Raw genomic sequence first — 23773 nt, 5'->3', positions numbered from 1 at the left:
ATAATATACATGTTCATGAGTATATGCAATAACAACAATATATTGAGTAGCTGCAATAACATTATTGTATTCGATGGTAACCATGGCGACAATAGTGTGTGTGTCCGATTGGAACTATATTCATTTAGAACTAACTTGACATAATTTGAAGTCTTTTAGTGAAACCCTCATGTCGATATGACCCTCCGTTTAGGATGAGAACTCATAACAAGATTTTTAACATGGATGCCATTGCGGCCATATTGGATGTGAGATGAGCGCCATTTCATTTAGTACCAGCTAAGCATCATAAGAAGTCTTCTAATGAAAGCCCCTCTCGATATGAATATCTCCCCAGGAGAAGTAACGATAATAAAAATGTTCAAGATGGCCACAGCGGAGAACAACTTGGAGGCCTGATGGGTATTATTTTTCTTTGATACTATTAAGACATAATGAGGAGTTTTTGGCGAAAACCTCACGTTGATGCGATCTTTTCCGGAGGGGTGACCATAACAAGATTTCTCAGATCTCTGCCATGGTGACTATATTATACGTCAGATCAGCCCCATTTTAATTCTGTACTATCCAGACATCGTATCAAGTAATTTAACGAAAACTTGATGCCGACATGACTATCCATTCAGGAAGATTAGCGATAATAAAATTCTTAAGATGGCCACCATGGCGGCCGTACTGGATATCCGACTGGCACATATTTACATGGAGCAAATATACATCGCAAAATAGTCTTTCAATAAAATGTCCTGTTAATACGATCATCTGTTTCATTGGTGGGGTGGGGTGGGTGGGTAACGATAACAAGATCTTTAAGATGTCCGCCATGGAAGTCAAACTGGATGCAAAGTTGGCAATATTTTCACTTATAACCATCTCAGCCTGACAATAAGTATTTTGGTGAAAGTCCATGTAGTTATGACCTTTAGGAGTAGTAGCAATAACAATGATTCAAGACTGCCTGAGTCGACGGTGAGATGGCTGTCTGAGAGGGAACAGTTTTCATTAGGACCAACTAGACTTTGGGATAAATGTGTTAGCAAAGTTTCGTTTTAATCCTTCCGGCAGTTTACGAGGAGCAGCGTGAACAAGTTTGTACTCAAGGACGACGGTCGACGGATTCAGGACACCGAACGACCGACCAAGGACGATCCTATGGTCTACGACCAAAACCATTCCATAGTCTATGCCCAGAACATGCCATGGTCTATAACCAGTAGAGCTAAAAGCGGGCATTAGTCACTGTCAGTACATTCGAGGGAGATTCTCAAACTCCAGACTTATTAGTCTATATGTTCAAATAATTTTTAAAAGAACCAAATTCAATATATATATATATATATATATATATATATATATATATATATATATATATATATATATATATATATATATATATATAACACTACAATTCAGTAAATATTTAATTAAAATGATCTTACCTTGTATAAATCTATGGAATATATTCCGTTTTCGGCTCAAACGCGTTCCTGAGAGTGCACAAACAATCTATGAGCGCAAATATCGAAATTCCAGTGTGTTATTAGAACGTATATATTGCAACATTTCAAATCAATACCCGATCCGGATTAGAGATGTGTTGTCTTTTATACTAAATCACACATGCGCCTGGCTACGTTTTTACCTGGGCAGGTTTTTGTACCGTACAAGCCCATTTATTACTGCCAAAAGTTAAAATTACTTTTGTTTTGAAAATGTATTGTGCGTGAAATGTTTTTATTTAATGCTCTATTAAATGTTTTTTTTATTAATTTGTGTTCAAAGAAGAGAAGTCTAGTTAACATGTAAATTTCATTGTTATACTAGTTCTAAATATATTTGCCATTTTAAGCATGCATGTTCAGTGAAATGTTTCTAAGCAATGCATTTCTAAGCAATGTTTCACAAAAGTCTGAAAACGACGCATTTATTTTGTCATATTATTGATATTAAAACTATACTGGAAAGTTTGTTGATCAATGTTGATGTATTTAACAAAAAAAAAAAAAATACAAACACAATTTGAGCCTGTTATACACACGTAGAATAACAACACCACCAAACCCAAACTTAATCGGCAATTACGGGCTAAACAGTTTTATTTTCTGGAACATGTTTCCAAACCTGATTGAAGTTGGGCAGTCACATAGAAACTGTTGTCAATTAATTAATTTCCTTCTGATATGATCCATTTATAGGCTTATTGGATAATATATCTACTTCCCGTTTTGAATGAGGAATGTCAAGTGCTACAAAGAACAAAAAAGTCTCTCAAATAAACTAATGAACTACCATTTTAAGTAATACCGTACACGCGGCCTTTTGTTAGGATTCTACAGATATAAACGCGACAATGAATACTTATCAAGATACGCCATTATTGTTCAGTGTATGGTTTATAAAACTGAACTAAATGTAACTAAAATTTAAAGTAGCATTGTACACATGGCCTTTGGTAATGATTTTGCAGATATTACCATGACGTGACGATGAATGCTATCGAGATGCACCATTAATTTTTAGTGTATGATTTAAAACATGTACATTAATGTCGATATGGTTTTATGCATATGAAGTACGATGTGGATTAAACGCATTTGTTTAACCCCTCTGTGTGTGTCTGTGTGTGTGTTTATGTGTGTGTAACAAAATTTTGTGCCATGTGCACAAGCTTCAGGTTAGGATTCTGCCGAAATTATCATGACAGACGAACATGCGGTATGAATGAACATAAAAACATTGAGATACACCATTATTGAATAGTGTATGATCTGAATGTTGTACATTTGTGTTGATTATTCTATATAAATATATAGTACGATGCCCCCAACCTTGGATAAAAGGCATTTGTTTAACATCTCTCTCTCTCTCTCTCAAAATAAGCTGCCATGTACACGAGCTCAAGGTAACGTTGACGCAGGAGAGTTGTTGCATTGTTTAAGGACGTAGGCAAATTACGGAATATTTCAATCGACTCTAGCTACATAAATAAAAGATACGTGTAGAATGTTATTTTGGAATACACATTCCCTTTTCTATAAGTATTTGGTAGCATTGCTTTTCTTTTGAACTGATATGGCCAAGGACCGTGTAAACAATGTATAGCGACTGGGAATTACATTATACATGTACTCAATCTCGTTGCAATTTTAAGTTCCACAGTCCAGATATGTTTGCAGTTTTATGTACAAGTGTGTCTGTACATGTGTTCTTGGTATGATTTTAGTGTTTTACCACTCTTGCAAACAAAATTCATGTACACACCAGGTGCTGCTGGTATAACACGGTAATTAGAATCTAACTATCGTATTTCATTCATATTGTGCTATAACATGGTAATTAGAATCTAACTATAGTATTTCGTTCATACTGTACTATAACACGATTATTAGAATCTGACTATTGTATTTCATTCATACTCTAGTATAACAGTAATTAGAATAACTTATATTTCATTCATATTATAATGTTAATTAAATTATATTATATTTCATTCATACTATACTATAACATATATCATATTTCATTCATACTATTTTTTAACATATTATATTTCATTCATACTACACTATAACATGGTAATTAGAATCTATCGTTTTTCTTTCATACTCTACTACAACATGATAATTAGAATTTAACTATTTTATTTCATTCATACTATGCTATAGCATAATAATTAGAATCTAACTATCGTATTTCATTCATACTGTACTATAACATATTAATTAGAACATAACTAATATTTAATTTATACTATAATATGTTAATTAGATTATACTATATTTGATTCATACCATACTATAGCATATATTTCATTCATACTATATTATCACATGGTAATTAGAATCTATCGTTTTTCTTTCATACTCTATTACAACATGATAATTAGAATTTAACTATTGTATTTCATTCATGCCTTGCTATAACATATCAATTAGAATCTAACTCTCGTATAATTTTCATACCATGCTATAGCATGGTAATTAGAATTTAACTATCGTATTTCATTCACTCTACTGTAACACAGTAATTATAATCTATTTTATTCATACTATACTATGGCATGGTAATTAGAATCTAACTATCGTATTTCATTTAATATAAACAAATTTTGCTGTTGACTTTGAGCTGTTCTTTAAAAAGTATTTTTTCAGAAAGTAGAGTCTCTCCTATGGAATAGTTTTTAGGTAGAGATTAGATCGTCTCGTTGCAATATTGAATTATGCCCCCTGCATACTGCATCTTTCAACATGATGTTGCATTCTGTATAAACGAGTCTTGCAACATGATTAACATTTCCTTTTCCAATTTAATTATATATCACACTTTGTGATCTAATCTAATGAAATAATGATTACTGAGCACACTTCCCGGAGATAAGAATGGTTTAAAATAGCATGTAAGTAGTTCACACGATAATAGTAAGTATATCTAATAATGAAACGTGCATGTGGCATAATGCAACAATATATTACAAGAATCTGTCTGTCAGATATATAATTGAATATTGTCAATGAATAGATCACACCATTTGATAATCCTACTGGAAACTAAACTGTTACTTAGTTCCTCGAACTTCTAATAATCGGAACAAAGTGCCGTACGTAAAAATAATGCCTATAGTAACAAATCCCATTCCAAGAGAAGCAAAGCAGTTAACTGTCACCGGAATGATACCAAAAGAGGGTTCTATAACCGTTTTTACCCTGCAATATACACTTTCTAATTCATTAGTAGCATTATCAGATCCTGAATAAGTGACATAACAAAATTCTTTAAGGATAACTGAACTGACTCATTCGCCCGAAGTATATTAGATAGGTTAGATGATGGATGAATCAAAATTCGCTAAAGGTCTTTCTCTTTAAGCCAAGATAGGTATGGCAGTGCAATTTAGCTTTTACATTACCTTATCAAACTAGTCACTCTTGGTATCAGATTCGACTATTTACATAAATGTATCTTGTTTTATGAAATGACAAATGATATATATCCTTCCTATCTCATATATATTGTTCTTCCGGCCATCAGTGACTTTATACTTTAAATTATGTAATGTATATAATTTCCAAACAATACATGTTATACGTGGTCCTTATATCATATCAGTTCTACCTTCTATTTTCAAGAATGGAACCTGCCGAAACTCGTCACGACGACTCCACTAACAACCTAAATATATCGAATGAATTGCATATGATCACGATACATCCCCATAGAAGACAGCAAAAGTTACAACATTTCAAGACTTTGTTCGTAGTAGTGTTACGAGTCTATGCTCCTAAAATAAGTAACAGAAAAGAGTGAAGACAACAAGCATTGTTAAAGTTAACAAATAATTTATTTCCCTAGAATACAAAAGTGAAAAATGAGAAAAAAGAACTTACGGTTTTAAGAATTATATCCAAAAATAATCCAAGAATTAAAAGTAACACAAGTCCTATCAATGAAAAGTTCTATGTGAATCTCCCTTCAGATCCCGATGAAATTCAAGATGGAAGGCGATGACGCCTGTAACAGTCATCGCTGTACTGATGTATCAACAGTTTCTTGCTGAATCAAAGAAAATATTATTTCAGTTTTGAATTCCGTATAAATTCCAGTGAATGTCTTTGTCCAAGAATTGTATCAGAACACTTTTGTATTTTCGGAGAAAATAATCACTTGAATTCAATAATTGGAAGAAAATAAAATTCAGCCCAAACTGGTCACAACATAATACAACTTAACGTGTCAGATGTTAAAGCACGAATGATAGAATTCTTATCAGAACATCAGTTATACACATAATTAAGACGCAAAACAGATTCCTGGATTAGGGTACAAAGTTCATCCTTCTGGAAAAATAGAAGTTTGTTTACCAACTGACATATACTTAATGACACGTAGTCCAGGTATGACCTTGACTCAACTTAATGTTCTTACTCTGAGAAAGATAATTAAAAACAATTAAAAAGTTGTTTACCAAAACTATCACTGATTTTGATACAAGGTCATCAACTAGATACAATGTTTCTATTATTAGTTGTTTACATCGAAAATAAAAAAAATAAAAAAATTCTGGACAATGTTTAAATCTAGTAAACAGTGTTACATTACAATGCAATGTAATGGAATATAAAAAAATTCTAAAACAGACAGACAATTAAATTAAATATACATAACAGTAGTAACTCGCAAACGAAGAGGACTCAATGCACATTTTCGACAAGACCACATTTGCATCAGGGTAAATCAATTACAGGAATATGCGAACTACTTTTTGTCCGAAGCTGTGAGTCAGAAATCTGGGGTTTACTTATGCCACGGTAAACTACGTGGGAACATAATCATTATGTTAGATAATATTTGTATTCGTTTCACCATGCATAAACGTATTTAATAAACAATAAAAAAGAGATTTCACAAACTAACATTTCTCCAATATCTTATTTGCGATCTATGCTTATGCAAATTTGGTGTCTGTCGTGTTCGCGTTGATTCGTTCCACGATGTAGTAGTAGTCTCCATATATACCCAATGGACTCGCTTTCTATTGAATTCCTTCTGTTTCTCTCTTCGTTCGCATTCATGCATTACAATTGATTTTCTCTTCGTGTTGCATAATTTTGTCTGCATGATACGTGTTTGTTGGAGGACTTGCTCGTTTGTTTGTTTTAACATCATTTCATCGTAATACTGGTTATAATATGCAGAGTAACAGGAGCCAAAGAGTGTTTCCCATCGACATTCAAACGAAATTCTATCACAAGTTCAAAAGCGTAGAATGCTCCGAATGAATTCCAGGTTTTGTATGTATCCATGTACCAATAGCCTTGATGTATCACCATGATATAATCCAGAATGTCTTTGAATGAATTAACAATAATCCCAAAACAATGTTTAGTCCAAACAGTGAATGAGAACTTTGTAATTCCAATTAATAATTTAAATAAATGACTCCTCTCTAATTATATCTGAAGAAAACATTAAACGTTTCCAGACTGATACTAAAGGAGGAATAAATAATATTTTTGATCTCAACCTTATTTGTATCCCCATTAGATCTATATTGCAAAACGATTTTCTAAAAAAAATAACCAAAAATAAAAACTCAATCATCTTAACGGAAACTTTCGCAACTAGAACCTTCTGAGGTCATAATCAATGCTAGGTCTTGAAGTCACACCAAAGAAAACATCAATTTATAACTTGCATACTAAACAAAATAGCAGATACGCACTAAAACTATATTCTCAATTATGAACAATGACCAAGCACACAAAATAAATTAAATATAAGTAAAAATAAAAGTTGCTTTCTTTCCTGAAAATAGAATACTTAGTGGTAATAATGGACCATAACTGAACTTGTTTGCCCATATGTTGGATGTAGCACTTTAAACAATTTCTTACAGGTTTAGATTTGTACCCAGAATCTATCAAGTCAATAACTGTATCTGTCAACAAACTGTATCTTCATAATCCATTTACGTTACAACTTGGTATATTTAATAAAGACTTAACACCATGAAAGGAACACGTACCTACTTTTGTTATACATATATTCATTTTTTTTTCTACTACACATTTCAGATATTTCTATACACGAGATTTCTTTGAGCGGTTGATATCTATGTGAATTGTGAAATATCCAGTGTTGTAGAAGATCCATACTATACCTTAGATTATTTCGCATCCAAAGTTGATGTGCAACATGTTATGTAAAATGTTAATCGCCTCATTGATATAAATCTTGCTAAACGTTTAGCTCCTATGTTGCATCACCGTTTTTGTGTCCTGTGAATGATGCTGCTGCACTCAAGTCATCTTATAATTTCAGTTTGTGTATCATATCACACCACTGCTTTTTTGTACTGTGACCTAGAACTCTTGCCAAAATCAAGTTATTATTCAACTTTGGTTTTATTATGAGTTGCAGTTCACTCTATAAAACTGCTTATTTCCTTCCCACTTCGCAAATACCACTTTTTTAATTGCTGTATAAATATATTAGAGATTTATATATAAAACATACCCTATTCCACAGATCATGATCACAGTGGAGATAAATTTGAATATGTTGTGCTAAGGCTATAAATAAATTGCAACAAGCGAAGTAACTTTTAATATCATAATCATGCCTGTCAGCACTACTGTATTGCCATTTTTGGTGGCGTGCAACAAATTGAATTCATTGCTTTGCGCTTGCTAACTGACATCATAGTCTGGTCCTCATGGTAGTTTTGAAACTTTTGTAAAGTAGTAAAATCTTAACGGTACAGTACAGTTTAGTGTAGTTGATATATTGAAAAGACTGAAATTTGAATTTCCGCAATTTTTTGTATTAACTGCGAAACTATTTATTATCAGTTCATGTGTCGCTATGATCCAGTTTACTCAACATATCAACTTCTTCTGCTTTATTTCCACGTTTCTCCGTATGTATTGGACAAAGTTAACAATCCTGAGCACATAAATAAATGATTTGTCTCAGTTTTTCAGTATTCCTTCGATTTTTAACAGACCGGGGCGTTGGCACAAACCGTTGTCCACACCTTGAATCAAAGGAATTCTTTAACGTTTTCACTTGAATACTAGAAACATTCGGCACAAGGTAGAGGAACTCGTATTCAATGATTTGAAGAGGAAAACTGTTTATTTTATGTACACGCACCATGATAATAATGTTCTGCTGAAAATTGGAGGACTGTGAACCTTTTCTAAAAGATATCAATAACTCCTGAGATTGTGTTGCTATTTAGATAATGTAAATATAGATTGAAAATTTATGAGCACTTAATATATTCTCACCTTATGCACAAAACACAACGAACATTAATCTACGAAATTCTGTCAGACTTATTCAACTTCGTCATCGCACTTAATGTGTAATTATTATTTTACCCAATCTATTATAAACGCTTAGAATGAGCTCCATCCAAAAGAGTTCATCAGTTAACACTTTCAAACGAGTGACGCAAGGGCACAACAGGAGAACAAAGGTCCTTTATTCTGTCTGTGGTAATTCGTTAGATTCTGTTTCATTAGCTTGACTGAAAGTTAATCGCGGTATTCACATGCACGATCCATTTCGAACTATTCCTGACCCATTTTGCTCTTCTGGATGTACAATCGAAAACAGTTACAATTTCTATTTTTGGTGTAACTGTATTGAATTTTTGAATTTTCAACTCTTTGACACAAATCTTACACCACTGAACGGAATACCTCACTTCATCAAGAAACACAGAAACTCGTTATAAAACCAAAGAGGTTCGCTCAACTATAATTACTTTTGTACGATAATTATTGCCTGTTTTAACATTATATGCAGTCATTACTTAATTAACCAATCTCTTCACTAACACATGCATCTCTGAATTACTCTCAGACATACAAACTCTCGTAATAATCTACCACTAAAATGATCAACAATAATCAATAACAAGTAAAACTGACTGACCTTTCCAGCCATCCCACACCTGCTTTTAATCCCTCTATTTTGTTCTTTCTCGTTCTATCTCATCAATTAATGTTTACAGTGATTGTGATAATATACACAATCCTCTTGCCTATCTATTCAGATTTATGTTATGGACAAGAAAAATTAAGTCGGAGAACATTTTCTCCCAGTCCTTTTGCCACGCATACTTATTACCATTTCCAGCAATAAAATACGTTTAAACACAATATCTTTGCAAAAGTGAAAAACAAGAGTAATTTATTTAATAGGCATTTCTAGTTTGACTGGCAAAGCGCAGTGAAAACATTTAATTATCAGGAAGGAAATTTAGAATTCTGTCACAAAGCATAACCAAAAATCAGGTGATCTTTCTAATATTTTATGCATAAAAACACTCCCCCAAGTGAAATATTCTTGCCTTTATTGTTTTAAAACCTATTTTACTGACAGGAGCAGAAACCCATTTAATGCCGAGACGATCTGTTGTATGCTCGTGTAATTTTTGAATCAATTTCCAGGAATATGAATCAGGGCCCTGAGTGGCCAAGTGGTCTAAAGCGCTCTCCGTTACGGATCACTGCCATCTCACCTCTGTCTGCGCAGGTTCGAGTCTCGGATTCAGCCAATGTGGGTATGTGAGAAAACTTGCCAGTAGCTTCTCGTGGGTCGGTGGTTCTTTCTGGGGTTTTCCCGGGTTTTTCCTCCACCATTAATACTGGCCGCAATCTATAGCCTATCGTGTGCTGAAAAATGGCGTTAAACCCCACAACAACAACAACAGGAATATGAATCATTGTTCGGAGTGTAACTTGTGTTGCCCTGCAATAACATCTTATTGGAGTAAGTGTAACGTGTATTGTCCCGCAATTGTATCTTGTTGAAGTAAGTGTAACTTGTATTCCCCTGCAATGGTATCTACTTGGAGTAAGTGTAACGTGTGTTGTCCTGCAATGGCATCTTACTCTAGTAAGTGTAACGTGTGTTGTCCTGCAAAGGCATCTTATTGGAGGGGGGACGTGTATTGCCCCGCAATGACATCTTACCGGAGGGAACGAAACGTGTATTGCCTTGCAATGACATCTTATTGGAGGGCGTGTAATGTGCATTGTCCTGCAATGACATCCTACTGGGGGGAATGAAACGTGAATTGCCCTGCAACGTGAATTGCCCTGCAATATCATCTTATTAAAAGGCGTATAACATGTATTGCCCTTAATGGAGGGCGTGTAACGTGCATTGCCCTGCAATGGCATCTTATTGGAGGGAACAAAACGTGTATTGCCTTGCAATCGTATCTTACTGGAGGGACCATCTGTGTCATATGGACACACACATAATGTTATTCTAAAACAGGAGTTCTACAGAGCACTCAGTCTTTCATGTCGACATTCATGTGAAGGACAGTATGTTATATGGCCTTTAAAAATGAACACAAAATCATTACATCGTCTCCAGTAACTGACGTATATTTGTTAATGTACTAAATTACAAGAAGAAATGACTTATCGAAGTCAGCAACAAAACAATGTCAAGGCAATCTAGCCCTGATTGTCATTATATACTGCTGCATGTGTCCAATAGATTTATTTCCTAATAAAATCAAGTTACTGTTAAATTAAAAATATGTATATTTACATTATCCAGTACGTTCCACTACCTTTCGCCGTTAGAAATTCGTTCCTCATACAGAAGGAAGAATGACAGGTAAATGAAGCACAGTTACGGAGGAGGGTTAAAATTTAGCGAAATCGATCTTTGTCTCTTTCTTTGTTACTACTGAAAATATCTTTAAGGATTGTTTTATTTCTTCAAAAACACTGCAGATGAACATAATCTGCCACCACGTGTTGCTAAGTTCTCAGGGGAATTTTCAAGAGTTGGTAAAACGAGTCAGAAAAGTTCCGTTTTCATAATGGACTCTCCTTGTTCGCAAAACGATCAGTATGATGGACAATGAAAATATTCAGTCGACGTTGCAATGTACTTGGAGACATACCAATAAGTTACTTCGGTAAACGACAATGGACACCAAGGTGCTACTGCAATTGAACTATATCTTATGTATGTATGTATGTATGTATGTATGTATGTATGGATGGATGGATGGATGGATGTAAAGATGGATTACTGTACGGATGTATGTATGTATGTATGTATTTATCTATGCATGCATCTATTCATGCATGGATGGATGGATGGATGTGTGTGTGTCTGTATGTATGTATGTATGTATGTATGTATGTATGTATGTATGTATGTATGTGGTTTAAAAGCACGTTCATACGTGCATAATGCCCTTGGAGTCCCGCTACAAGATCATACATAGACAAATGAAACTTACATAAATTATAGTCTTATTGGTACAGTTGATGTCAACACTGTTACTTTAATCACGCTATGGGCGTGAGGCTAGGGTGTGTGGTGGTGGGAGTTAGAAGTGATTTTGCGTAGCTTCCAAATAAAAAACTCGCGAGATGTATATCCTGCATGTCTGAGAACTGGTATAGATGGTCAACACCCAAAGTGTTAACGCATTGCAGACTTGGTCCCATGTGTGATGCCTCGTACATGACTTGAGCCCCTGGATCAGTAAATCATATAAGATCCCACCATATATAAATTCTGCAGCCGCTTGAACAACTGACCCATGAAATGAGCTGCATCAATTCCTGTTTTTCAATGATCCTACCAGCTGTTCAGGCTATCTTGTTGTATCTTCAGAAAGATGATCCTGATGAGGGCATCAAGAAGATAGTCAGCGAACTGATAGCATCATTAACGAGATTTTCGGGCTTGTATGAAAATAGCATTATGCGGTGTCAGCTGGCTTCGATCCACGCGTCAAGCTACGTTGTTGACCACTGTGCAGCAAGTACAAGCCAATACAGACATTATGACTGCTACATTACTATGCCAGCCAACGTCATCTATAGATACAGACCAGCCGTCTGAAGGTTTTTCCTGCAGCTGACGCACAACTGCCAACAAAAAAAACAAAACAAAAAAAAAAAAAAAACAACAGAAAAGGATGACTTTTTGACCTCATTTGATCAGTTGTAGCCTGTTGAGTCACAGAACAACGAAATGTCTGTCACTATGGAAACAGAAGTGAACAACTACCTGGCAGATCCGTGTATTCCAAGAGACACTGACCCACTGGGTTGGTGGAAAATAAACATGTCAAAAATTTCCCACCTTGTGTCACACTGCAAAGCGCTACCTTTCTGCACCACCTACGAGCGTACCAAGCAAACGTCTCTTTAGTACAGCTGGCGATACCTTCAGTGAAACGAGAAGCTGCCTTAATGCTGACAACATGGAAGAATTGGTGTTTTTTAAAGCTAACGCAGCATTCATGCGTTAACTGAACTGTAAGTGACAATTTCCAAGTTTAGTTAAATTAGTTTCATTCCTAGTTTACACAGACTGGCAGAAGGATGCAAAAATTACATGCAGTTAACTGTTTACTTTATATATATATATATATATATATATATATATATATATATATATATATATATATATATGTGTGTGTGTGTGTGTGTGTGTGTGTGTTTGTATGTGTGTATGTATGTGTGTATGTATGTATGTAACTCACAATGACCTCTGAATCTTTGTCCATCTCAAGAATTTAGCCCGTGGATCATAACTTGGAATGTGTTGACATTCACCTCTCCCCTTATAATCATATTAACGCTTACTGGGCATGAAAATACGAATTCCTATATAGGGTTGATTTTGATACATAGTTCTATCTCCATCTCCGAGGTCATAACTTTGAAACGATTAGATCCTCACCCAACAACCACGTAAACACTTGCGGGGCATGCTGGGATCATTTTATCCAACATTATTCATAGTAATGAACATATGAACATTAAGCGTCGGGTCGGAGGTCAAAGCTACAAAACGCACATGTTTTAGAAATAAAAATTACAGTTTTATTAGCGAATGACTTCTTCTGTTCCCCTACGTTAAAGAATATGCTACTATTATTGAGAGTTTTTCTCTGATCGATGTCTGCAGACTTTTCTTGCATTGTTCGTGTGCAAATGTTCGGATGTGCGAACCATTCTAAACCGATTTAGGTGTGCACTCCTATCAAAAAATTATTTTTGGGCTCTGCTAGTATTGAATCATTTCTCGAAAAGAACCTTTACCGAACAGATGGCAGTACATTTCATTCGAAGGAAAAAAATATTGCAAACGAACAACATCTTAAATGTAGAATCAGCAACAACACCCACCCAACCAACATCACCCCAAACAAAAGCAAAACAAACAAACGGACATTTTTAAATGATCAATACATGTTATATTCATTGATATTTGGAAAGACGCATTGTTTCTTTTTGTCAAATGATAATGTACACTGACTTGTGTAACTTGATGTAACATCTAAGTAATCTCTTATTCCTGAAACCCACATTGAAACGTAGCTAGCTGGAGGGACGTCCACCCAGCATTGTTCTGGTAAGCCATCAGGTGCTTCGAATTGCATCGTTTAGTGTCCTTTGGTCCACATTCTTTATTGAATAATTTTATCTCCCGTAGAGAAAATCTATTTTACCAATGTTTCAAGAAAATAATGTCGCATTTCTGACCGTTTTTTCTTCCACTTCCAAAGTGAAAGTTCTATTTCGTGAAATAAACAGTTGAGCGGGTGTTTGTTCCAGCAAAAGTAATATCCGATTTCACTAGTATGCAATGTTTTCTTCTCAATAGCTGGCAGTATATGTCGTTCACAGGAAACATATGGGCAAAAGAGTGTCTTCGCGACAAATGGCAACAATTTTGTGTGATCTGTGCCTACATGTTCAAATAATACATGGAAGCATGAGTATTCGAGTATATTCACTCTGTAAAAGACACTAGACCCTGCTCACGTGCAACTCTCTTATTTTAGTATATCTTTATGTGGGGTAAAAAGGCCAGCATGCATCTTGGCCACTGAATGTTTCCGATTTGGTCGAATCTCAAAGGAGCGACGTTATTCCTCTCTTCCATGAAGGACTTTTCCACTTTCTCCTGTAAGGGAGCAACTTTCAACAAGACTGTCATATTACTGCATCTTTTCATTATCACTTTGTATATAACTTTGCCATATCGTGTCTCAAAAATATTCGTTCATCTAAATCCGTTAATTTCTGCCATTTGATGGAACTGAGAACTATAAGGAGCGAACATTCGCGTTTGAGAGGCTTTCGCTAGTGTGTAATATTGTTCAAAAATGAACAGTAGTCAGCATATGCCATTCGAAACAACATCACGACAAATAAACTTGCAAAAAATGTGATGAGTCAAAGGCGTGAGTGAATGGCGGTTATTTTCGACTTCCGAATTTGGTATCTGTGCAATCTATGGTTTATGTTACCTCGAAATATGAGAAACGGGATACTGACTGGACATTACTGTCCTGTTTTCGTGTGTTTTCTTGTGGCGGTGAAGTACTCTTTTGTCGCTAAAGGCCATCAAGCAATATGGACATTGGAAAGGTCTTTCTCCTGTATGGTGCGACCTTATGTGAATGTCCCTATTCCGCTTCTCGATGAACGACTTTCCACAGAAGTTGCATCGGAAACAAGTATGCTTCCTTGCTGCTGTCAATGTCTGGAATCGCTTCCCACACTGAAGGCAAGACACGAATTGCACACCTGAAAGAAAACATAAGCAAATATGATTCATGTGTGGACCTAATCAAAAGTGGGAATAAGGGTCCAATATCACTCACCTGGGCCAATGAAAACTTTAAGGCTATGGGAGTAAATTCATACATACAGGAAAAAGTGGAAATAAATGTTTGGAGCACTTAGTTGCCACATTGTCTATTAGGGTAACAAAATATGTATTTCTGCTTTCATGCTTAAACTTGTATTGGTTGGTTAGCTGAGATATTTAAAATTACAATTACTTTTCCCCTCCATTTACCGGAAGTGGACGACGGTTGCAAATCTTAGTTTTATACCTTTAAAACAATGACCATGCCAGTATTACTCAATAACACAATGGTTTCAGGTGATTATAATGCAGTCTTTAGGTAATTAATTAAATACTCTGCGCTTATTTGATATAAATTACTGTGAATTTAAACTGGGAACGGCTAACAGCCATTATTGAATCATGCTTCGTAAACAACGTCCAGGAGGAGCAAACAGTATTGCGAGGAAATCGTGCAAATATCTAAGCGAGCGTGATGTCTAATACTGTTACTATGATTGTTGTTGTTGTGGGGTTTAACGCCATTTTTCAGCACGATAGGCTATACATGGCGGCCAGTATTAATGGTGGAGGAAGAACCCGGAAAACCCCGGAAAGAACCACCGACCCACGAGAAGCTACTGGCAAGCTTTCTCACATGCCCACCTGTTACTGTGAAGGAAATTCAATGTGGTGTGGTCACAACATTCAGACAGTTTGGGATATTTTAGCTGTTCCTTGGTACTGTTGTTGTTTGTTTTTCAAAACGTACAGAATAGGATTTTCGTAAAATTGGAGGGTCCACCTATTTAGGCTAATGACATTAATTCAATTTTAAAATGGTTCAGGAGAATAACATATTGGGGCATTACGTTTTTTTTTTTTTAAACCCAAGCAAAATAATGCATGACTAATAATATTTAAATATTAAAAAATGACATAATACAGATGCGTAATAACTTTACAATAGCCCCATAAATGGTTCTGGTATTTTAATAACACATTTTAATTTAAAGGTGTTTAGTGGTTTGCAATGGGTTTTTGGGCTATTAATTTAATGGTTTGCGTCGGTGACTTAAGCGGTTGGAGCATCCGCCTCGGATGCCAAAGGTCGCGGGTTCGAACACCGGCCGTGTCATACCAAAGATTAGTAAAATGATACAAGCTGCTGCTTCGCATAGCGTTCAGCTTTAAAAGGTTAACGTTAGGACTGGTCGGCCTGGTGTCAAGATAATGTGACTGGGTGGGGCATGATGCTACGTGTCTACGGCATCATGTACCAGTGCTAGACATCACTATAAACTGACGCACTGGAGACATTGTAGCGATACGACTCAAATTGTTAAAGCTACTATTTTGCAGTTTTGTTTCTGTTTAAATTCAAGAATTCTGTATGCTAAAATTATTTTGTTTTACAGCTTAAAAATGTTTTCCTATTGGAAAAAATCTCTTCAGAACCCCAAACCTGAGTCTCAATGAACATAATTTACTTTCCTTCCCTTGCTTTAATATGCAACTGCAATTTTTAGCCATGCACAGTGATAGCAAGGTCAGTCATTCATTTGAATGCGTACCTCATTTATTTGGGTGGATCTCGCTCATCATCAAACACATTCAATAAAATTACATGAAGACATAAACCTATATTTCGAGTCTAATCAAAATCAGAGCAGGAATATGACTTCCAGTTAGGCAACATGCTCAGCGAATCAGGTGCAAGGTCACCTAATCTGCATACTTACATTTTGCCAATTACTTAATATGTTAGAAATCTTAACGATATACCACCGTACTCATATATTCCAAGTCTGATCAAACTTGGATCAGAAGTACCGCTCCTAGAGTGATAAAAAAGCTCAACCAATCAGGAACGTGATCACTTCATTTATATGCTTGGATAAGCTCATTATCGAGCTCGCGAGATTTTTGATGATATAAACCTACAGTCCATGTTTGATTTCAAGAGTATCAGCAAAAGGATTCCAAAACATAGGCTTACTAGGCTCTACGGCAGGGTTAGCTAATAATAATAAAATTACTACAACTACTACTACTACTATTAATCGGTGTCATCATCACTTATTACACTTATGAGCAAGAGAAAAAAATGATATACATAAATGCAAAGTTCACAAATAAAAAGTATTTGTTTGTACCAGAAGGAGATGGTTCCTTTACGACTTTAAGACTACTGCCTGATCCCTTAATAAAGGAAACTGCATCTGACCTACTAAGACTGGATGCCTTTAATGGTGACGTTTTTCATGCGACGTTTTAATGGCGCTTTTAACACTAATATTCGCAAAGCAAAACTCATCAACAAAATTATGAACGTCCTTAGGCAAAATTTTACTATCATAAAATCTATCACATTTCAAAAATGTTTAAAAGAAATTTCCTAAAGTTCATCTTCCTTTGAAGTCATATCTCGGAGTGTCATGACGTCATTTTGTCATAATTGCTTTCGTCACTTTATGATAAAAATAATGTTAATAATTCTGTTATAGCGCCATACTTTCGTTTGGATATTGGAACTTATTATTCTTAGACGAAAAAAAGCATACGCATTTATATATCAAATGGCCAAATGTTCACTCTTACGAACGGTGCTAACGCAGACAATTCACAGGCTCACACCTTTTCAAAAGTTGTGTAGTCTGTAAATGTTCACGAATGAAACGTGATCGGTAAACAATGAAACTTTGAACACTCGTTACTGCTCGCCCAAATATTAATTCTGGAAGTGTGATATTTCGTGTTATTTAAGGACTGCATGAAAGAAAAAATATTAAAGTCACTTAGCGAGCCATTCGAGTTAATGCGTGAATTCGAGTGACAAGTTCGAGATACAAAGGTACTACTTTATTTATATCTGCATATTATTAATTGTGTCTGTCTTGCCTGCCTTAGCAGATAATGATATATAGGTATAATTGTTTGCCGGTGAGGGCGACATCATGGTTGTTGTCAGTTTCTAGAATTTGTGTAAATGAGTTTCATTAGTTATCTAATATTCCGTCGAGGGTAATGTTCCACGGAACCCTCCTGAAGCTTGGTGAGGTATGCACATAATTAAATGTTAAAATAAACAACCGAAATATAGTTGTTATCACAGCAATGCATTGTACAAAAAGATACCAGTGGATAAAGTATACTTCACTGAACAAAGTGTATAGAGAACTGAGCTAAGTATGCGATTACCGTGCATGATGGATTAGGGCTGGTTTTTGAGGCTACGATGAATATAATTGGGTCATTTTTTTCAAACACATCTGCTCATAAACATGTCGTACATTCATCACAATTTTCATTTACCTGTGGGATACTCAACATTTACTTTAGTAAACTGACATCATCAAAGATCCAACTTTTAATGTTTAAGATTATAATATTCTTGCTCATAAACAAATTATATGAATTAATCCATTTGTCCATATTATCCTATTTCTTTATTAGTAACAAGAATTTGAACAATATATATTTATTCACGACGTGCGCGCCCGTGTGTGTGTGTGTGTGTGTGTGTGTGTGAGAGAGAGAGAGAGAGAGAGAGAGAGAGAGAGAGAGAGAATCAAGACTACTTTTCTAAAACAAGATTTCACTTTACATGAACAACAAACGGAATTCTTGTGATTTTACAAGTTAGTCTGTCATGACAGCTACTATACAAGGTGTACTGGACTGATTTATATGATGAACCACAAATAAATAAAAAAACTGCAACATAAAGAGACAGACTGACAAACAAAAATCCCAAATAAAGTACTATATAGATAGACAGAGAAATAATTCAGCAGATAGGTAGTTAGGAATGAAGAAAGAAGATATATACGGAATGACGAACAAAGAAGTACACAGAATAACATATAAACATCAACAGGTAGTATCATGTCAGATAGCTAGCTAGCTTTGTTGTAACCTCTTCAGTCAAGTAGCTAGCTAGCTTGATTCTAATCTCTGCATGCAGATGATTCAAAGACTATCGTTAATAGTATCACTTGAAGAAATCACTGTTTGCATATAATGTATAAAAATGTTTATTAACTTAATAAAAATACATTCAACCCTCATCTTCATTTCATATTTTATTATATTATGTTGATAAAATAAAATTTATTAAAATATATACTCTAAATTGCCTATATAAATCAAGATATGTGAAAATGGGCATGAAGAAAATGCGAATGAGTTTTAAAGTCTAGCCTATGAAGACTCTATACAATTATTTCTTACAAATGTACTTCTTTAACAATAGTACTTACTACTGATTGATTGATCAGGTACTCATTAGTCTTGCAATTGTGCACAAAAATAATTAAAATAACAAAAAGCAAGATTTTAAGACAACAGAAACTTGGTTTAGACGAGGAAATGAAAAATTCAGAAAAGAGCAATTCATTGTGTTTTCAATGCAAATATCTAGTTTTTCTCTTCTCGTGATGCATAAACCGTGCAGGATTTCCTGTGTTTTGCTAGACCAGGCCTCCATAAAAAGGAAGCACCACAATCACATACAAATTTCTGCTTTACGTGGACTGCATCGAAGTGATCCTGAAGGAATGCACGTGACTTGAACCGTCTTTTACAAACTGAACATGCCAGTGATGTCTGGACGACACAGAATTTTTGATGTCGCCTGAGGCTGTACCTTGTGAAAAACGATTTGTTGCAGCCTGAGCATTGGAACGGCTTCACTTGCAGGTGCATATTGAGGTGATCAAGAAGATGGTTCCTTCTTGTGAAGACTTTCCCGCACCCATCCTCGGAGCATTTAAACTGCCTAGTTCCGCTGTTATTTGGCGTATGAAACATAACATGTTCTCTCAGACCACTACTTGTTTTATATACGTTGTTACACAGTGAGCATTGGTATTTGCCATCGTTGGTTCTCGTTTCTAAGCGCCTGTAAATGTTGTTTCCAAACGGCTGGGAAGATTCCTGAAGTGGATATGTTGTGACGTCACCATTTTCATCCTGATCAGAGCTTTCTCTGTAGGTAGGATTCGGTTGATGTTCCCAATGTGTCTGATAATATCTATCAGCAACATATAGTCTCGTTGCCACTTCTGGAATGAAAAAGGTTTGATGTAAATTTTGCAAAGGCTACCGAATGATAAATGAATACATCCTGTTATGTTGTGACTAAATAAAGATGAAATGCGTCTTCTTGAAGATTGGTAGCCGAAACAAAAACACCAGATTAGCGTTAGATGCTGTCTTTATGGTAAGAACAGGCGACGTTGCAAGAAGGAAATTACATAACTGGACAGTGTGTCTTGAGGACTGGGACATTGTTCATGGCACTTTATTATTGAACGTAAGCTATATAAATGTAAAGCGAGGGCATTTAATTTAGTTTTCATCTCACACGAAACTCGTTGTATCACCAAGAACAATGAAGTTCTTTCTGTCTGTCGCAATCTATCCTTGTTTACATTAAAATCATTAAATTTGTGGAAACCCACTAAAAGACATATCCAGATTATTCTGACGCTGATTTTCCAGTTGATTTCCAGTAGAATTAGTGGTCAATATATGAGCTGAAATTTTATTAATGAAAGTATATAATCATGACACATTTGTGAAATCTCAGCACAAATGAGGGATTTTATGATCTTATGCCACATAACTTGGTATGTGAAATAAATGTCGAAGCAAATGCGCTAAAAATTAAGTATCTGGCATAAACGAAAAAACAAACTAACAAAGCAGGACAACGTGTATTATTCTTCGTAGCAATTACTTCAAAACTACACGAAAGAATGTGGTCTAGGGCGAAGCTCTGTGCTGACAAGTTGCTTTTGCTGCAATGGCCAGGTACGTGAAGTTAACGAACATAGTACTGAACGGGTAAAGAAGAAGAAGGAAAAATATTTAATTCAGAAACAGGCGATTAATGGAATGGATGCAACCAGTATTCAGTCATAATACCCAAGTCAGCCTAAAATGGCTTACGTGACTGACGTAACAAAGTCTCGTTTTTCTTTCTTCTCGTGATTGGTCATTTTTGATAAACAAGAGGTGCAACTGTTCTGTATCAATAATTTTCTTCATTAATCATTTGGTGAGCTGTTTTATATTTAAATGGAGGTTTTCACTTCAATAATACGATTATTTATTAGCTGCTCTTGCAATTTTAAAAATATTGTACCAACAAAGTACTTCCTTTTTTCTGGCGCTTATGAAAATAATGATTAAATTTGTAACAAATTGCTTTGTACTTGGGACGCAAAATATTTCGATATTTTTGATAAACAATACAGTATCGAAGTTAATTTCAAGTGAAAGAACTCCACGATCTAATTCATCTTCCATCAGAAGATTGCATTTTATAGAAGTCATCACCCTTCATAAATCTACGCGCTATTTAACATCACAAAAAAATGGATTATCTGGTTTTGTGAGTTTAACGCCATGACCAGTACGTGACAGGCTATAGATGGCGGCCGGTAATGGTTGGCGGAAGATCTCAAGAAGAACCACCGACGCACGGGAAGCTACTGGTAAATATGCAAGCAATCACAAAAGTAACACTCGGAGCTGAAAGTTGGAATGATTTGTAGATGTATTTGTATAATTCGAAGCTAGATCAGTCTAAACTTTGCCTGCGATTGACCCCGCACGAAGACGTTAATGGAGGATTGGTGAACTTAACAAAAGACAAAAAAGTCTTCTATTTTAATCCAGCTTCTGATTAAATTTTAATATTACAGTTCAGCATAATGAAAACGTTATAAACGAACTGATGAACTGACGGAACATTTATGATATTAAAATAATAATCAATATAATCCAAGTGAACTTTAGTAAACTTTTGTAACTAGAAAAAGGCAATAATGGATGATACATATCCGACAAGAGATTTACTAATAACCAACAATTAAATAGTCACAATGAAAAGAAACAAATAAACAATATTTTTATTTTGAAAAAAAGAATATTCTCTAATATTTAATTAGGTAGTGGAACAAAAATTACTAGAAATTCAGCGCCTTTTTAAATTCAGGCATATACATATATTAAAAATGACGACAAAACTGACATGTCTCGAACCATATGCGTGCACGTTTACTTTTTATAAAAAACCCAACCCAAATAACACCCTGTTTATGGCAATAATATATGTTTCATCCTCAAGTTGTGTGTCCATATGGGCCAGGAGATTAAGATGACTGAGTCCTTGGCATTTTATATACTTCTTATATTGTTCTTCAAGCTACAAAACAGTCCTACGCGTAAAGCACTTCGTTACATTAAAGTAACATAATATTTGGGTTTTTTATCATGATTCCGAGTACTTGTTCATTCATGATATTCCTTTGTTGCGCTTTGAAGTTTCTGTTGTGATACGCATTATAAGAATGACATTAAAAATGACAATAATAATCTTTCATTTTTTGTAGCACAATATAACTGCCCTTACTTATTACATGCATGCGTCAAAGTACGGCACATATATTAAACAAAACAATTCTAGGACTAATAAACTTTTAAAGCTGTTGCAAGATATATAAGAAATTAATATTATTAATAAATCTCTGCACAAAAAAACTTATAGAACTAAATGCAGTCTGCATTACAGCAGATGTTGGAGGGAAATAATTCAAGCTATTATGCATGTGATTGTTAACAACATAGCAAAACTCATTTTCTATGCTTGCATAAATGAGGCACAGTCTTTCACCACTGGGGATATTTAAAAATCTACCAACACTTGTCATTATAAGAATGTTTCCATTTCTGAACATACGTAGTAAGCAAATGCAAATAGTTTAAACAATCTTTACAATACTGACAAGTGAAGTCGCATCTGATCGTATTGTAAAATCGTAATATCTCCATTGAATTAAAATCTCAAATTTAAGTTTTGAAGAGAAGTATCTTATCAACTTTATCTATGTATAATGAAAAAGTTCTCATCATCCGCCCCTTCATTTATCCAACCTAATAAAAGATATATACAAAAATACTATCGCTTGAAACATGTTTAAAACGCTTTCAAGAGATAACTATTTTTGTTGAACACTATACCAGCAAGGTTGGCGATACATGTTTTCATAAACGGTCATCAATGACAGAGCATAACTGACAATCGTTGACCCTATAAATTGCAAGTACCGTTCGACCTAAGGAACTTGGGGGTTTGACTCGCCATTAGGGCCGGCTTAGCTGCCAAATGAACTATTTGTTAATGAGCTGAGTTTGGTTTTTGCACGTGTATTTGGGGCACATGTCTTTCAATAACTACATCTGAAATTATACACTAATTATTTCTAATTGACAGGAGAACCTAGTTAGCGTTAGCATAATTAAAACTTTGTAAAATATAATATATTATTTCATTAACTTTCACATGAAAGATCAGTGTAATTTTTATTAGTTTCCAAAGCTGTAATAAATAAACAATACTATAATTTAGATACTCATATAAGTTATTGTTAATTATAAGAGACTTTGCCAAAATCCAAGGTGTAGTGACAAAAAACGGACAAAAATCCTAGATGACATGCGAAATTCACAATAACAATGCGAATATCATGTACATATTATACATATCTCCACATTTGTTTGGCAAATGGAGTAGGCTGAAAAATCTCTTTCTGATTAGACCCACACAGACCAAAGAGTAAAAGCG

General features: G+C 34.9%; 1 protein-coding gene across 9 annotated transcripts in view; it reads right to left on the bottom strand.

Moving 5' to 3' along the window:
• Window positions 1-23773, bottom strand: part of LOC149775642 (uncharacterized) — a 176937-nt gene that overhangs the window by 37076 nt on the left and 116088 nt on the right. Inside the window, exon 1 of one of the 9 annotated variants that reach the window (XM_089943209.1) lies at window positions 1440-1540. The exons of 4 other annotated variants lie outside the window; for them this stretch is intronic. Coding sequence is in view for 2 of the 5 variants with exons in the window: in XM_089943205.1 (XP_089799331.1) it covers window positions 19558-20204 (647 nt within the window). In the remaining 3 variants the exon portion in view is untranslated. Of the gene's footprint in view, window positions 1-1439; window positions 1541-13144; window positions 15096-19210; window positions 20205-23773 lie in introns of those variants that run through there. 4 more of the 9 variants (XM_089943207.1, XR_016416475.1, XM_089943205.1 and 1 more) reach the window with 4 other exon arrangements.

This window comes from Sinohyriopsis cumingii, chromosome 19, assembly GCF_028554795.1.
Source record: "Sinohyriopsis cumingii isolate HCF-2022 chromosome 19, ASM2855479v2, whole genome shotgun sequence".
In the NCBI taxonomy this organism is placed as follows: Eukaryota; Metazoa; Mollusca; class Bivalvia; order Unionida; family Unionidae; genus Sinohyriopsis; species Sinohyriopsis cumingii.
This window is presented reverse-complemented; position numbering and strand designations above follow the sequence as displayed.